The 14,312-nt window shown below is 44.7% G+C and overlaps 1 protein-coding gene across 2 annotated transcripts in view; it reads right to left on the bottom strand.

The window, feature by feature from the left end:
- LOC139216830 (insulin-like growth factor 1 receptor) overlaps window positions 1-13,838 on the bottom strand; it is a 43,888-nt gene extending 30,050 nt beyond the window's left edge. Inside the window, exons 1-3 of one of the 2 annotated variants that reach the window (XM_070849196.1) lie at window positions 13,799-13,838; window positions 13,025-13,142; window positions 5,180-5,746 (exon numbers count right to left, since the gene is read on the bottom strand). In XM_070849196.1, coding sequence (XP_070705297.1) covers window positions 5,180-5,746; window positions 13,025-13,115 — 658 coding nt within the window. In that variant the 5' untranslated portion in view covers window positions 13,116-13,142; window positions 13,799-13,838. Of the gene's footprint in view, window positions 1-5,179; window positions 5,747-13,024; window positions 13,143-13,301; window positions 13,744-13,798 lie in introns of those variants that run through there. The other variant, XM_070848437.1, reaches the window with a different exon arrangement.
- Between the last annotated feature and the right edge of the window lie 474 nt (window positions 13,839-14,312).

Here is a 14,312-nt window from a genome sequence, read left to right as displayed (position 1 = left end):
AAAAGTCTGACAGCACTGATACTGGTAACAAGCACACTGTAACAAACCTGAAGGATGTTGATGATTTTTCAGGAATTGTTTGATATCTGACCACGCAGAGAGAGCGGAGGAAGAGACATATGACTAAACTACTGAAGTCCTCTTTCTGCACTCTGAGTGCATTTTCTATTCTTCTGTTGACAAAGACAACTGATGAGAATGGGCTCACACAAAAGTATTAGTAATCTACATGGGCTAGCAAACTGAAAGATGAGAAATATTAACAACTAATAACACATACAAACTACCCAATCAAGGCAGCGACCAGCAACTCCTGTGTGTTCTGCGAGTCTGGTGTGTGTGCAGAGAGCGATATAACGGCTGTTTGTGGTTAAACCAAAAGGATCCTCCAGGTCTCTCTCTCTGTAGGGATCCTTTCCATATTGCTGTCAGACACTTAGAATAACAACCTGAGCCTGTCAGTGGCTAAAACAAGCTCTTTAAGTGGCCGTGCTTTGATGGGCATGGTTGCCCCACATGATTATGTTGGAGCCATCGAGGCTGAGGATCCACTGGACCAATTCCAAAACTTTTCATACCCCTCCAGTCATTTCCTTGGTTTAAAAATACCAAAGTTATCCTTTAAGCTTGTACACCGGACTGGCAAAACCAGAAACCGACCCAACCCTAATGACTACAAATCTAAATGGACAAACACTGACATGTCAAGTATAGGAAATGAAACTAGTGGCAGGTTGAGGCCAATCCTTCCAGTTTAATGTGTAATCCCTTCAGCCAGGGGTTAACAAAAGACAAAAATTCCTTCCAGTAAATCCCTGAAGACCTACTTTGTACTTTAATGATGTGCTTTCATCTCCTCAGACCATACAAAGCACCGGAAAACATCCCCCATGCTGTTCAATGTGAGAGCGTGTGTGTGGGTTTGTGTGTGTGAGTGAGACAGTGTGTTTGCTTCCCAGCATGCACGGACATGGTTCTTCTTTAGCAGAAGCCTATGAGTTATGAACGAGACAAAACAACCAAACCAGATTCCAAAAAACAAATGAGGGAAGTAAACATGGGAGAATGCAGCCCCCACCACCATCCATAAAAAACACTCCACTTTCCCAGAGAAACAAACAGGCTCTGAGCCCTCTTTTCTCCCCTGTAACAGTTTTATGAATGAGTTCAGGCTGAAAGCATGTCCTTTATATTAACTCCATGAAAACAGAGCTAGCCCTCATCCCTTCCGTCATTTATTGATCTGATGAATGACCGGGTCCAGAAATAAAATGCCCCTGAATACAAAGTTGGCATTCATGCCAGCCCAGCAGAAGGCCTGTGAGCAAGGCACATGCTCAAACAACAGATCCCAGATAAGGTTACTGATACGGGACGCTATCAGAGGAGACAGATGAAAACCATCATAATATGGTCCTCTGTAGTCACAGTGTTTGCTGATACTGGTACAAATAAAGTAATCAGATGTGATTCTAAGTATAGCAGCATCAGGCTGTACTGTTTTTACTGCTACTAGCACACAGGATTGTGCAGCATGTGTACATGTAAACAGCTTCTGATCTGCAAGTACTGGAGTCGCCACAGCTTGGTCAGCCAGCTCAACTACTCCGGCTATCAGGCTTCCTCTCTTTAATGAAGCCTGGCTTTACTGCCACCAGACTTCTCCAATAAACTGCCTAATAAATAGCACAACAATGCAGTCTCTGCTGTGAGAGCACTAGTGCTCATGTTGTTTGAGATCAATTCTGTTTAAAGGCAGCAGCAGCAGCAGCAGCAAATGATGGCCTGTTTGCCCTGGCTGACACACTCCCTCTGGAGCCCGGTGGACTGCTTATGCATCTTCACGGGGTCATTCTCCACTTTCCTCTACATTTAGTCTACTTAAACAGACCCAACAAAACATGCCGAGCTCTCTGGCTTCAAGATACCTTCGAGTGTCCAGTCAGCTTTTGGAGGTATGGCCGAGTGAAAAACTGCAACCGTGGGGCAACATTATCTGGAGCCCCCCCCTGTCTAGTCATTCTCCTGGGAGTCTGGAGTTTTCCCTCCTGCTTCTTGTTGTGTTAATAACAAATACTACGACAGCATATAAGAGTCATTGTAGGCAAAATAAATTAGATAAATAATCACGGAGCTGGCAGAGGGGGGTAATATTCATGGAAACGTTTTTTTTTTTGGAATTTTTAAAGTAGTAAAATCATGAGACAAACAATTTTGAAAATGAACTAAAAGTCATTATGGCACAGTGGTGACTGAGCCTATGGCCCACAGATGACAGCCCTAACATTTACAGTATTCTTTGGTGTTGTCAACTGGATTTGACATTCTCAGGAATGGTCATTCTCAGCGTACTGTTTTTCCTGGTCTCTGCTGGCGTTGCAAGTAAACAGTTACAATAGCTGACCAAACAGAGAAAAGATGGATGACTATAGAGTGTAGAGGAGCAGAGGTCTGAGTGTGTACTTGTGAGTGTTGGACTCTGAAATCATAAAGCTGCAAACAAGAGGAATGTGGCCCCGGCATTAGAACCTGCAGTAGAGTGGTTTTAGTAGCTGGTAGACCAAGTAGCATTAGTAGTAACGGTTGTGGTATTCATGGGAGAAGTAGTACTAGTAGTAGTAGTAGTAGTAGTAGTACTGCGGCGCCTGGTAGTACGTCCGTCAGGAGCAGTAGATTGATGCGGGGCGCTGATATGGAGCCAGGTCTGTGTAAAGATGTGGGCACAAACAGTCTCTGATTTTTTTGTTGTTTTGGTAACATGAGTCCATGTCATCCATCCCACAATGGGACATTAGTTAGAAGCAGCCTTAAGGACAAGCCGTGTTAGCTTAGCTCTGAACCCGGCTCTTTCTCCTCTCGTCCCTCCCGCTGCTGCACTTGGTCATGGTGGACAGAAGATGTTGTGGGCAGCGACGACTCGATGTCTGTTTTAATCCAGACTAATTCAAACATGTTATTCTGCTACAAGTTTTGAGTGTTTCAGGAATAAAAGTGGCCCATAGTTAAAACAACGATGTAGCCAACTTTGAATAAGCTGCGCTGCTCCATCTAGCAGTGGCATGTGGGGGTGTGGGGGTGTGTGTGCATGCAGTAGAGGGTGGGGTGGACTATTTGAATAATCTTTGAATAGTTTGAATAGTTCGCTGTGACTACTGAATAGTGTTTTTGCTTGAAATGCTCATCCCTAGTTGAGGCAGTAGTGACAGCAGCTGTCGTCCCAGCACTGGTAACAGAAGCACTGCTAGCCACAGCATTTTGAATTAGCTGCTGGCTGTTTTAAAAATAATGCCCAAATCCATTTCCCGTCCTTCACAGCCTACACCTTCTGGAGAGCATGTTGTAGTCTCGTCTCAACAAAGTGGAGACAGAGAGACGGCCTTTTATCAGGAGAAACAGTTCTGTTCCTGTTGAGCGCTTCAGTTACACCTGACCTCCTAACCAGCTGGTACATATACTGTAGACAAGATGCCTTAATGCCAACATTTTATAATGATGGCATTGATGACAATGATGAAATGTTGGACTTGAGGCCACAACAGAATAGAAGTGTACAGTTATAGTAAAGTAATGTGACAGTACACTTCTATTCTGTTGTGGTCTCAAGTCCAGGAAATAACAAACCTCAAGCTGCAGTATCAAGATGGCATAATATGAATATTATAATTATCCTCCCAGTGCTACTTCCTTGTACAGTTCACTGTGTAGGAAATGCATCTTATCGGACTGATACAAATAAGACACACATGAACACCCAAACATAATGTCCTACTAAATTGTGGAGTTCTGTGTCAAAGCAGCTGCCGGTTGTTGTTGAGTTGATGGTGCAGCAGGAGGGACGACGGGTGGCCTTCTCGCATGTGAAGACACAACTGCAGATAGGGCTTATGGTGGACTCATTAGGTCACCATTCATGTGATGACTGGTTAAATCATCTGGAGTGAGTCTAATGCCCACTGGCACAAACCGAGGCCAAAGAGGAGAGCTGCAGTCTAGCTTTTTTGTTGTTGTGAATTCTCCATGGTGTTTTCGAGCGGACGAGAGAAATGATAAACAGCACAGAGCTCTGTTCCTCCACCTGAGACCCCCTTCCTTCCATCCATCCATCCATCCATCCACCCACCATGTCTTCCTTCAACATATTCCACCTCCTGGTTTCTTTTCCAGCGTGCACACACTCTGTCATTCCAGCAACACACACATCAGGCAGGACGTATGTGTGTACGTTTGACATATCTGCATCTCTGTAAAAAGTCTGTTTACATTTGTGCGAGCCAGCATCTCTGTCTGCGCTTTAGGTGTGTTTGACGATGGTGACAGAGTGTGCTGTCTCATGTGTGTACGCACATGCATGCACTCCAGGCCAGTTCTGCGACAGTTCCATGTCACAAGACTGAAAACATCAACATGCTGAGTCTGCAGCAAGGCGCCAGTCACCAGGGAAACAATTCAGCCAGACACACACACACTCAGTCAGCCAAAACACATCATCTGAAACGCACCAACAAAACAAGTCATCTAAAACGCTGCAGTCGTAAACACAAAATTAAAGGGAGAGTTCACACTCATCGTGCTTGGAGTAGCTTAATTAAACTCTGGGGCATTTACACCCTTAATTTGGTTCCTTTAGGCAGACGTGAACATTTGAATTGAATTTTCGTGGCAACAAATGAGACACCTGAACATGTGAGCCGCCGCCTCTTTTGAGAGAGATGCAGTAGACTGCATTACTACAGGGCACCACCCTAAAATAAAAAAGGCTTTTTGTGCACAGGTTGACGTTTGACAGCCACGTATTTGCTCACATTCACAGCACCTAGCTCAACTACGACATGGGTTGAGGCAAAATTGCAGTCTTAACGGATACCTCGGTTTAGCTCTTTATTCTGGTTCCCTTAACTTGGATAAATGCCTGAGATATATTACTGCAAAGATCTGCCGACAAGTCAATCATGCATAACAACACCCCCCCCTCCCCCCCTGCCTTCCTCCTTCCTGGCAGCCAACACACAACAGCTAAAGCAGTTAAAGTGACAGGTAGCAGGCCACAGCTGTGGGCACAGAGCTGTTCATCACACTCCCAAAGTCACATCTGCACCAATCAGGCCAAGGCTAGACTGTCTGCATGAACTATCTGCAATTCAAATCCCTGATGAGCTATCATGTGTGACAGTCGGCTTACCTTTCTGGCAGTGATTGGAATTCCAGCAGCGGTAGTTGTAGTTGTTGTTGAACATTGTCTTTCTGCACTGGGGGTTGTTCTCCATGATGCCTGGGCAAACGTCGCTGCACTCCTTGGACTGCTTGTTGCCAGCGATGTAGTTGTAGAACTCAGCGTCCATGATGAGGGACCAGTCCACCGAGTCCAGGTAGCAGAGCTCGGGGTTCTTCTCAATGCGGATGGCGCCGCGGGTAATGTTCCTCAGGTTGTACAGGCCAATGTCCTTCAGGCTGGTCATCTCAAAGATCACCAGGGCGTAGTTGTAGAAGAGGTTTCGTCCGCGTATGACGGTGAGATTAGGAAAGAGCGTGCTCAGGCTGTCCAGGCCGGATACCCTGAATAGCAGCAAGTAGTCCGTGATCATGGTCAGCTTGGGGAAGCTGAGGGAGCGGAAGACCTCCTGATTGATGTTGTTGTTGTTTTTGTCACCAATGAGGAGGATTTGCAAGTAGCCCTCCACCACTGTGCAGTTCTCTAGACGCCTGAATTCACTGATGTCGTTCCCTATGTCGATGCTGGGACCACAGACTGCGGGAGGGGAAACAAAAAGGAGAGGGTGAGGGGTCGTGATTCAATAAATTCAACAGTAACATTTATACTGACCAACACCTCATTTGCTCTTGTGTCTGTCTTTGATGTGACTAGTTTTTGATGCCCTCCATGGGGATCATAACAGTTCCATCATCACATTTAACAATCTCAGCTAAATCAAACAGCCCTGGCAGTTCTTTTAAAGCTAAGCAGGAAAACTATTACACAAGAACACATTCTTAATGATCCGGAAAATTCATGACTTATTGACACATACTTTGCAATGAATAGCTGTTAAATGTAACAATACACAAAACAATGTTCTCTCTATTCCTGAAATAGTGATAACAATAAAGAGACGTCAATCCAATGAATATTTTAAATATTGACATTACACATGAGCCGTGCAGTTGTTGACAGAACATGTTTGCTTTGCAGTTCTCATTGTCAATGCCAACTTAACATGGTGTGACAAAGTAAATACTTGAGCCAGGTCCTGTTCAGGCTTAGGTTAACAGTGCAATAAAGTTTATATTGCTCTGGCCTCAGGCTATTGTTGCTCGCATCCACCTCATATGACTCTGTTTGACTGTCTGCTTTTATCGAGCTTTTTATAACACAATGGCATCAAAGGAACAGAAACTATTTACTATAAAAAGACATCATCCATAAAACCCCCACACACTGTCATTTCACCAAATACTGTATATGTGATAAAACAACTTGTTAAACAAAAGGACAAGATGAATCATGGAGTTTTACTGGTGCTCTGTGGGGCACAGCGGTGCTTTGTGCTAAATGCTAATGTCACCATGCTAAAGTGGTCACAATGACCATGCTAACATCCTGATGTTTAGCCAGTATTATGTTTAACGTGTTTAGTGTCTGACTCTTATCATGCAAACATGTGCTACTTACTACAGAACTAAACCCAAAGAACAGCTGAGATTTTGATCTGATGACAGAGCTCAATGAAACTTTAACAAATGACCAGTTGTTATAATTCATCCATCCTGTGAAGATATTTCACTCCACAAATATCAGCCTCACGGTGGCGCTAGAGGGAAGGTCCCAGGATCAGTCAGTCAGTATGGTACATCATCTGGGAACCATGAATGTCTTTGTAAAAAAAGTCTTGGGAATGTATCCCAGAGCAGCTTAGCTGTGTCAGTCTAAGCCGAAGAGGTGGATCAACCACCAGACGGAGCGACGTTGCCAATCCTACAGCCATGTGGCTAACATGGGTAAAAGCAGCAGTTGTAACTGCAGCACGGCGCCCCCTGTGGGAGAAGCCTCAACCTGTAGCCGTGTGTGCGTACACTATGATCTAGAGAACTGAAGAATCATCTTCGGCAGAAGTGAAAATGTCTGGGTCTTTGATCAAAGGCCAGACAACAAAGGGCAGCTGCTGTCTGCTCTTCCATGAGAACAGATTGTAAAAACGTGAATTTAAGCAGTTCTATGTTCAGTGCAAAACAGATTTGTTTAGATTTGCTTTATTTTTAACCTCTTGAGTAGTACTTCTCTTATTTACCGAGGCAAAAAGTAGACTAATTCTATTTAAACAAAGAGACGCACTGAACCAAAGCGACTACAAAGAAAAGTATAAACAAAGGGAGTTGCTTTGAATCCTCAGAATTATCCAAACCCACGTCAGGAAAAGTTTGGTACGGCACAATGGTTTTGATCGGTGATGAGTGTTTGACTGTCCAACTTTTACTCCCACCTGTGTGCCACGCTTTAAACAATACTTAGCCTGAAGCCCCGGCAGCACCCACAGAAACGTGGAGGCCATTATCGCACATCAATGTGAGGAGGATTTAGACTTCAAAAGCTGGAGGGCAGTGAGTCATGGAAAACTCACACCAACCAGCTAACACATTGTCACACTGCTACTTTAATGCTGGTCTATAAAGTTTTACTGTATTATGAATGTGGCACACAGAGGTTTGAAAAAGAACACACATACCCAGCAAATGGGCTAATTCATCGCTTTCCCAATTACAACTTGGTAAAATTAAACATTTGGGATAGTGTTGCAGGTTTACAGTGATAGTTCAGATTGTTTGGAGTGTGACAGTATGAGGTATTTATCCATAGTCAGAGTACTGCCTACAGTAGGTGGCGGTCTACTGTGGGTCTACACGCCCCCAGATTGGAGAGACAGACAGGATTACCAGCACAGACGCTCAGTAATGTACTAATGTGGACAGGGGCAGCAGGAAAATGGATTTTAGCCTGCTAAAAAAGGCCCATCTAAAATAACCATCAGGTATTTCGAATATTTTCACCACTTTACATTGCCTCTCTCTTCAAAGCCACCAGACTCCACTGACAAACGCAGTAATGTTGATCAATGAACTGGCACATTAATGTGAATCCAAACCGACCATTTGAAACTCCAAAATCACACAATACCACAAGCAAATGAACCAACCGAGGCAGCAGCGGACTAGTAGATTCCATGTTCTGTGCGGTAATATTACTGTTTTTGTCAATGGACTTTGGTGACTTTGAAGCAAGCAAAGAGAAAGGCAGTGAAAATATTCTAAATATACCATACACGTAAACTGATATTGATTTAAGGGGGCTAAAATATGTTTTCTTAGTGTCTGTGCCAGAACTCCTGCCTGCTTCTCCAAACTCGGGGCGTGCCGACCGCCATCTACTGTAGGTAATACACTGACTGTGGATAAGTACAATGGATAACCCAACTTGTAATAATCTGAACTATCCTGTAGGTGTGAATGAATAACTTTCTTTAATAAAGGGAGTGCCTTAAAAGAAAAAAATGTAAGCTCGCACACAATAAGCTCTGCATATTCCCAGTACTGTAGATGTCATGTCGCACTCAGGAAATAAACTATCTTGTAATATGTTTTGTTTTTAATCTGCCTGCCATTCTATAAATTGCACTAAGGCGATTAAATGTGCGTCATGTATACTGATGTTAAATGCGAATATGTGAGACCAGAAAATGTCTCAATGCAGAATATTACGCGATGAGTTACAGGCCGTATCAAAATCTGTGGTTCTCCAAAACATTTGCGGCGAAACCACACTGCTGCCGAGGTGGAACAAAGTTTAACTTCCAAAAGAACACCCTGAACCTCTCTGCTGCCAGCGGAAACTCAAACCTCTCAATGCAGTTTGATGGCGTAGCACAACAAAGCACATCACAATATTGAAAGTGTCTATAACTTACCAGACACACACACACACACACACACACCAATCACAGATTTATTTCCTAAAAAAAAAAAAAAACACAGCATTTTGATTTTAGCTTTAATGATCAGTAGTGATTTACTGGTGGATCGGAGCATTAAAAATTCACTGGAATGTCTTTTTTTTTGTTTACAAATGTCTTACAAAGACTTTTCATCCTCAAATAAACAAGATTGTTAACTGTGACTGACGTTTGTGACCATGAATCATTCACTCATGCAGCTGAATGGTTTACTGATCCACTGGAGTCAGTCACACTCAGAGAGAGTGGCTGCCATGATTGTGTGATACGATCCTACTGAAAGTAAGTGGTAAAACAAAACACATGAGAGCGTGAGAGTAGTTTCCCCTCAATAGTGATCAGTAACTTGTTGATTAGGGATGTAATAATCCTGCAACTAATGGTTTTTCATTTATTGATTAATCCGCTGATAATTTTCTCGATTTTTTTCCATCAACAGTCCAAAACCCAAAGATATTCAATTTCTGATGATAAAAAGCAGAGAAAAGCAGCAGATCCTCACATTTAAGGAGCTGGAACCACAAGCTTTCCAATGTATAAATTAATCTTATTTAACAACAAGGTTTTAAAAAAAAAAAAGGAGCAACAAGTGAATGATCCAGTTCAAAGCCACCTCACATTTCTACGCTTTTGCTGCAACTGGTTCCCTCCGTGGTGCTTTTCAAGAACAGAGAAAGTGGCAACAGACACCAACAAAATGCAATTAAACTTGCGTCTCTCTCCACTGACAAACCCAAATGGAAGCCGAGGCCATTGGTGCAAATTAAGTTAGTAAACAAGCTAAAAACAAGTTTAAGCTTGTCCTATAATTGTTCCCCCCCCCAGAAAAGCATGTTTCACCACAGCAAACGCTACACAACAACAAATATACCCAATGCAAAGACTTTTCCCACGGTTGAACTCTTTCAGCCCCACTTGTGACGCAAGTCCACTGGAGCTGTGGCTCTCAGTGCACCAGTGTCGTGCTAAAATGTGGTGAAGTTGCATCGTCTTTCTGGGCCTCTGGCATTTTAATTGGGGATCATATGTGCGTGTCACATACAGAGGGTTAGGAGCTGTAGGCTTTTCAACCAAAACTGCTGAGAGTTGAAGTCTTCTCTAGAGAGGACGTGGGAGCCTTTAGTGTGCCATTAGAAAATGCCTTTGGTGTGATTTAAGGCAGGCAGCGTGCTACTATGGCGGTTATGTCTTTCTCTGTAATCTACTTGTCAGTGCACACTGTCAGCAGCCCTCAGCGAGCTGCATACCTGTTAATACAATCCCGACACCCGGGCCTGCGAAAAGACACGCTGCCTAGTGACGTTACATCAGCACAGCCTTGACGCTTCACCCCCCGTGGCCTCACTGCAATGCCAGCATGGCCGTGTTTCATGGGAACTGCCCCTGACCACGCTCGTGAAAATACTAAACAAAAGTGTGTGCGTGAAAATACCGATAGCAGGTGTAGCAGCTTAATAACTCCCCCTCCCTCGCCTCTCACACTGACACATTTTAAACAGCTGAGTACACAAGCCTATCTCTGCAGCTTTGATGAGCCTCCAGATCACATATTTACTTTTGATAACCTTTTCCCAGCTGGCTGCAGCACCCAGACGCTCCGCAGACAATCAGAGGAGATCCACTGGAAGCTCCATAGGACAAGAAATAGGAAGCAATACGCCCTCTGAGCTGGTGCTACACACTGTTTACTCCTCATTTCCATCCTGTTAGTGACAGAGTGCCCGGGGGGGGGAACGTATTCATAAATACTTTTCCACATGAGTGGCAAGGTGAGAAGCAACGCGTTGGGAAGCTTCAGCAAAAGATCATTTCTGATTTCAGATAAGACTTGTTTGGTTCACCTGAGAGGCCGTGTCTGCAGCAACGGAGCTGAACCTGGTTAACCCGAGCCCACCAGATGCCCTTTAGTCCCAACTGATAGAGGTAAACCAGCAGGAATGCCCAGAGTTTAGCCACACAAGGCACCTTTAGACAGCTCCGCACCGGAGTGAGAATAAATGTAGGATTTCGATGGGAGAACCTCTCTGCTGCTCCCAGGTTTGTCCTCCGACCACTGGGGCTAACAGTAAACCCCATGACACACAGTTCACAAGCTCCTCACTCTTTCCAATCAACAGAACTTAGTCTGTTTTGCTTGCGAATGTACTTTGGCTTGTTCTATTTTAAAACCCAGACCCTGGTTCAAGCCCCCAGCCTAGCCCTCCCCAACATGTCATGATGAATGGGATGAATCAGGAAGCCTAGTTTACAGTATAGCTGGAGACATGGAAAAATTTCAGATGGCAACACATTAGAAGAAATTCTGAATAAATATAGTGGCTTTAAATTCATTAAATTTGAAGGTTTACAAGCCGACAGAAGCGGTGCGCTTCAGTATGCTGCCATGCAGTAGTTAGTCTCTACAAAGTCCCATCACTTGCACAAAGCCAGCTGTGCAGCTTCTCAAAAGAAGTAAAGTTTAGTTCAATGCCTCATGATTGGACCACAGTGTATGGTGTCAGACCCAGTGTGATGGCCATCATTTGCCTGATCGATGTCGCTGCAGCAGTCTGGTGCTCATGAAAACATTTGCAAGGTCAAGGTTCCCCCATGTTTGTTTAGTTAAGGAGAATTAATGACTGTGTGCTGCAATAGAAAAGCACAGTGAGACCTTTAGACAAACACAGTTCAGCATTGTGGCTCTTAGGTGTTATTAGTTAATGCAGTCGTTTGTAAGGAACACGTGCAAAGAAAATGAAAGAATGCCTGAACAGTCGAGGCGGTGTTATGTCCACTCAGGTTAGGTCTACGTAAAGTTAATCAAACATGACGGAACAGGGCTTTGCTACACAATAGTATTTATACAGTATGTCTTTATGCAGAATCTCTGATGTGCAGCTCCTCTGTTCTGTGAGGTAAAATTACTGTTTTTGTCAATGGAGTCTGGTGCGTTTGTCCCTGAGAGAACAGCGGTTTGTGGTCTAATCTATTATATACTGAGCTGAAAGTACTTTTCCTCACTTCATAATCAAAATAATGTGCCACACTGATGGATGCAGAGTCAGAGAAGTCCAGCTAAACTCAATAACCTTCCCTGTTATGTCCCAAATCCTCTCTCTGTTTGCATTTTCCCTTTTGTTGAGATCACAGATACCTTCCACTTGTTGTTGCTGCTGCTAATTCCCCACACTGTGAGTCACAGTTGACAATGTGGTGTGTGTGTGTGTGTGTGTGTATATATATAGTTTGACGGGCTTTCTCCACTGGCTGACTCATGGCGACATATTTACCAACACACTTAAACTGACTCATGTTTGTTTTTTGTGTGATGTCTTTTAAAACCAAATTACAGTATTACAACTGGAGACTCTATATCACAGCATTCACCAAGGTACTACTGACACGACAACATCACACACAGCCCGTTACATGCTAGGATAACCTGGTATCAAACTGTTTCAACACATCGCATCACTACATTGTGATATTTCTTCTTCTTTGCACAACAATATGCTCATATTTCTGGCAGCAGGAGAGCAGAAATGTAAGGTGTTAAACATGTTGTCTCTGTTGACACAGACCTAAAAACACACAGGTGTTCACACTGCACTAACCTCATGTCCCATATCTGATGTTTTCAATAGTGAAAACTTATCAGTTCAGCATTTCCTTTAACTGTCACTCTCCTTCTCTTTTATTCACATATTTTGCACGTTTGATTGCTCTTGTACTTCCCTTTATTTCACTTTTATCTTCATCACACTCCCTTGTGTTATGCATGCCTGTTTCCTGCCTCTGATTCATCTGATTGCACTTGTTCTAATCTGCCTGTTTGTTTGTTTGTTTGTTTTTAGTGTTTCTCCTGTTTCCTCACTCACTGTGAAGCACTGTGGGCTACAGCACCTGCACGAAAGGTGCTACGCCATGAAGTCCATCACCATCGCCATCATTATTATTATTATAATATGGTAATTATGGTGACATTTGCCCGGTGCAGGAGCCTGGACAGACGCCGTGTGTGTCGGTGTGTCGGCGGCGGTACTTACTCTCTGCAGTGGCGGGCCGGAGGCAGGACGTCAGACCCAGCATCAGACCCCAAAACAAGGTCAAGCGGCTCCTTTCCATTCGAGACCTCATTCCTGGATGAGTAAATCCTGCCAAATCCTGTGTATAAATATGTTGAGGGGAGGAAACGTGGGCAAAACCTGGTCAGAATTATTAAAAAAGGCTTTTAATCTCCAGCCAGCACCTCTTAGCAGTTAGCCGGCTAATGGAGCTAATAGCTAGGCTACTACATTCATGCTAGCAGGGTAGCTTCCTCACGTTTCCTAACGGGAGTCCGACCGTGCTCCCAAAATCACCGATTTGCCCCTCTGGCCAGAAAACAAGTGCTCATAGTTGTCTTTACTCCTGCCAGAAACTACGCCGCGTTGGTGTGTGTGGGGAAAGCGGTGCGGCTAAACTAGCGGAGGGGATTCCTCGGTAATCCGCATCTTCACGCTCCATATCTGGAGGAAAAAACGGTCAACGTCCCGCTGCTGGAGGACCCTCAGGAGGCGGAAAAACGGGCCAACCGCCCCGAAAATTGGCGTGGAAAGAGCCGGTCTAGGGCTCAGAATAACACGGTAAATCGATACACAGCCCCCCTTGTGTGAACGACACGACGTTGGTTTCGAAATATCCAGGATAAAATCTGGTTTCAGACCGCAGCCTCCTTCTCCTCCTCCTCCTCCTCCTCCTCCTCAGCCGCTCATCATGCACACACACACTCACACACTCTCTCTCACACACACCGCGTTGTTGTGGTAGCTGTAATTCACCTTCACGGCGGCGGAAAACGGGGTGTTTTAATTGCTCCGGGTCAGGTCAAGTCCTTGGGTGAGCTAAAGCCCTGCGCCGATGCACAGCGTCGTCAGACAGATTAATGTACAGGTACCTACAGGCTGCAGTCTGCCCCCTGCACTATAAACACGGCGCCGTGCGCACAGATCGTCTCCGCAGAGGACGAGCGCTCACTCCGGCTGCCGCCCCGCCTTCCAGCCTGTGGAGGTGGGCGTCGCTCCCACTGCAGTTTCACCACCACGGGAGCCCGGTTACACGAGGTGGCTGGTCCGGTGCTCGTCACGAGAGGCTCGGTTTTTTTTTTTTTACCTGTGCGAGCCTGCAGCAGCGTCTGCAGAGCAAACCGTGCACGATGTTTATATTTACCCCGCGGAGGGTCGCCTCACTACGCCTGACACCTGTCCCTCTGCAGGTCAGACGGCTACAAGCTGGGCCGCCGCTCATCCAGCAGCGGCCCACAAACAAAAGCACACTTTTACAACACAATGTAAT

The sequence above is a fragment of the Pempheris klunzingeri genome, chromosome 1 (assembly GCF_042242105.1).
Source record: "Pempheris klunzingeri isolate RE-2024b chromosome 1, fPemKlu1.hap1, whole genome shotgun sequence".
NCBI classification, from domain to species: Eukaryota; Metazoa; Chordata; class Actinopteri; order Acropomatiformes; family Pempheridae; genus Pempheris; species Pempheris klunzingeri.
The sequence above is the reverse complement of the archived record's forward strand: the minus strand, read 5'-3'. Positions and strand labels throughout refer to the sequence as shown.